We start from the raw sequence: 2776 nt of genomic DNA on the forward strand, positions 1-2776 counted from the left end.
TGCCCAGCGCCTGCAGGAGGCTGAGGAATCCATTGAGGCTGTGAACTCCAAGTGTGCCTCACTGGAGAAGACCAAGCAGAGGCTGCAGGGTGAGGTGGAGGACCTCATGATTGATGTGGAGAGAGCTAATTCTCTGGCTGCCAACCTTGACAAGAAGCAGAGGAACTTTGATAAAGTAAAGTTTTAAACATAACCAATATCATCAGAATAATCATACACGTATAATAACAACCAAGTAATTAACCTACATTAACATAGGTCCTGGCAGAATTTAAGTTCCTAAATTCTTTCTTCCTCAGCTGTCAATAACAGTTTGTTATCTATGCAGACTGAGGAGGACAAGAAGAATGTGGTGAGACTTCAGGATCTGGTGGACAAGCTGCAGTTCAAAGTCAAGGCTTACAAGAGACAGGCTGAGGAGGCTGTGAGTAAAATGTTTAGTGATTTTACATATGGAATGCATAACTTTATAAATGACATATATTTAGCATATATGACCAGATATTTAAAAAAAACAACAACAACATATTGTCACACTGTACAGGAAGAACAGGCCAACACCCACATGTCCAGACTGAGAAAGGTCCAGCATGAGATGGAGGAAGCTCAGGAGATATTTTTATGCCCTGTGTAAATTTCAATCCAGCTATATAAATTGAGATGAGACAAATTCTCCAAACGTTTTTAATATATGTTGAATAAGTCTTTTTCATTTCGTCTTTCTTCCAGGGCGAAAGTGCTGAATAATGGACATCCTCTGAAACTTTTTGACGGCATTCATAAAATATGAACTACCTGTTGAATTGACTTCTCATGATGTACTGATTTAATAAACTCTTTGACTATGATTTAATGATATTTATTCAGTATCATTTACTCTGCATTCTGTAAAAGTTCAATTGGAAAATACAATGTTCAACACAGTAGTTTCTTTAGAATTGATGATTTATGATTTATAGCTACAGGACATTGCCCTTTCATATGGGGACAGTGCTTCTTCTTAGTGTTCTCCCTAGCTTTCAGCATTAGTCATGGCATGGTTAGATTAATATTTTTAAAAAATGAGGTTCATATTAACACAAATTCAATCAGGCATCTTCAAATTAAACTGAAGATGCCTGATTTTGACTTCTTAATTCTATCTATTTACAGTTATAAAAATATTCCTTGAGATACAGCAGTATATAAAGGCTGATAATAAAAGGTCCAAATGTATGTTATTACCAAACTTTGATAAGGACATTAGGTAGAAGTGTCAAAATAAGACCCCACAGTTACAGTAACTTTTGAGAAACGTACATAAAAAAGACAGACTGAAATCTGTAGTTAGCATTTTATAGTTTAATTTTGAGGCAGTTCAAGTGTGGACACAAAGCTATGCCACTGATATAATACTGTTATAAACCTAATATAGCCTCCGTTTATACAGTTAATTCTCTCTAATTCACTAATTTGTTTTGACAACTATCAGTAAGATTGTCATGCCATACTACATTGCCTTTCAAAAGAAGTGTTGTTGAGCTTTCACGAAGAATAAGCATTACAGAAAGTAAACACAAATTTCTCTTATTACTGCAACACAAAAACAAAGCTACATATTGCATATTTCCCAAAGGTTTCTTCAAACACTTACAGTATGAGCAATACATTCTAAATTGGCAAATTCACAATGCACTATGTCCTTCACATAAAACCAAAGCATGAGAATGTGATTAAAACACAAGCCACACATTACTGATTAAATCAGCCAACTGCACAGGCACATGGTCAACTTTATATATATTCCAGAGGTCTCTGACATCTGTTTATGCTTACTGACACATAAGGCCACACTTGCTGTGCTTCTCCCCGTGTCTGTATTTGGGTCTGCTCCACAAACACACTGGCTGCTCAGCCGTGACATGCTGGTGGCTTTCTATTTTTAATCATGCAGTAGAGCTTACCTAAACTGAAAATGGGCAGTCATCAAATGAATTATACAGGCCCCTAATAAAATCTGATATCTCCCCCACGGCACATCTCATGCTCAGAAGAAATCTCTCATGCTCAGAAGAAATCTCTATCTATCTATCTATCTATCTATCTATCTATCTATCTATCTATCTATCTATCTATCTATCTATCTATCTATCTATCTATCTATCTATCTATCTATTGTGAGCAGGACTCACAAGACAGGATCCTAACTACCCTAGATAGATAAAACATGACAAAAAACAGAGGGACACACAGACAATATATTCATAGGATACAACAGAAATAGGATAAAACAACACATACTGAACCTAGACTGAAACACTTGACATAGAGACTGGACTACAGATAAATTACAGTTTTTCTCAGTCGCTTTGGTGCGTTTCTCAGATCAGAATTGAAATTCTCATAACTATTAGTTCAACCTCCACAACACTCAGTCATTTGTGCACATCATAGTAGCAATTTCTTCTCTCTCTGAACAAACTGCAAATGATTTTGGACATGAATCAGTTGCTTCCATACATTTCCCTGCTGCTTTCTGACATTTCCATTTGCTTATGTCATGTCAGTCAAACTAATCATACCTATGGATGCTGAATAGTCATTCCCAATAAAACTAATAGTCATACATCCATTGCTTGAGTCATCACACACAAAATTGTTGAACTAGTTATCACATGCCAAATATTGGCCATCTGTCAAGCAAATCCTATACCTTTCTGTATCATTTTCCCTGGAAATGTCTCCGAAATTGAACAATTGATCTCAGGTGAATTACAGCTGTCACTCATGAGGAGGC

At 36.3% G+C, this 2776-nt stretch overlaps 1 protein-coding gene across 1 annotated transcript in view; it reads left to right on the top strand.

Moving 5' to 3' along the window:
- Positions 1-322: 322 nt before the first annotated feature.
- Positions 323-2776, top strand: part of LOC102206437 (myosin heavy chain, fast skeletal muscle-like) — a gene marked incomplete at its 3' end in the record, with an annotated part of 14271 nt that continues 11817 nt past the window's right edge. The window contains exon 1 of the mRNA XM_013915111.1: positions 323-428. Within this exon, the coding sequence (XP_013770565.1) occupies positions 323-428 (106 nt within the window). The remainder of the gene's footprint in view (positions 429-2776) is intronic.

The sequence above is a fragment of the Pundamilia nyererei genome, unplaced genomic scaffold (assembly GCF_000239375.1).
Source record: "Pundamilia nyererei isolate P.nyererei 1_Seehausen unplaced genomic scaffold, PunNye1.0 scaffold00258, whole genome shotgun sequence".
NCBI classification, from domain to species: domain Eukaryota; kingdom Metazoa; phylum Chordata; class Actinopteri; order Cichliformes; family Cichlidae; genus Pundamilia; species Pundamilia nyererei.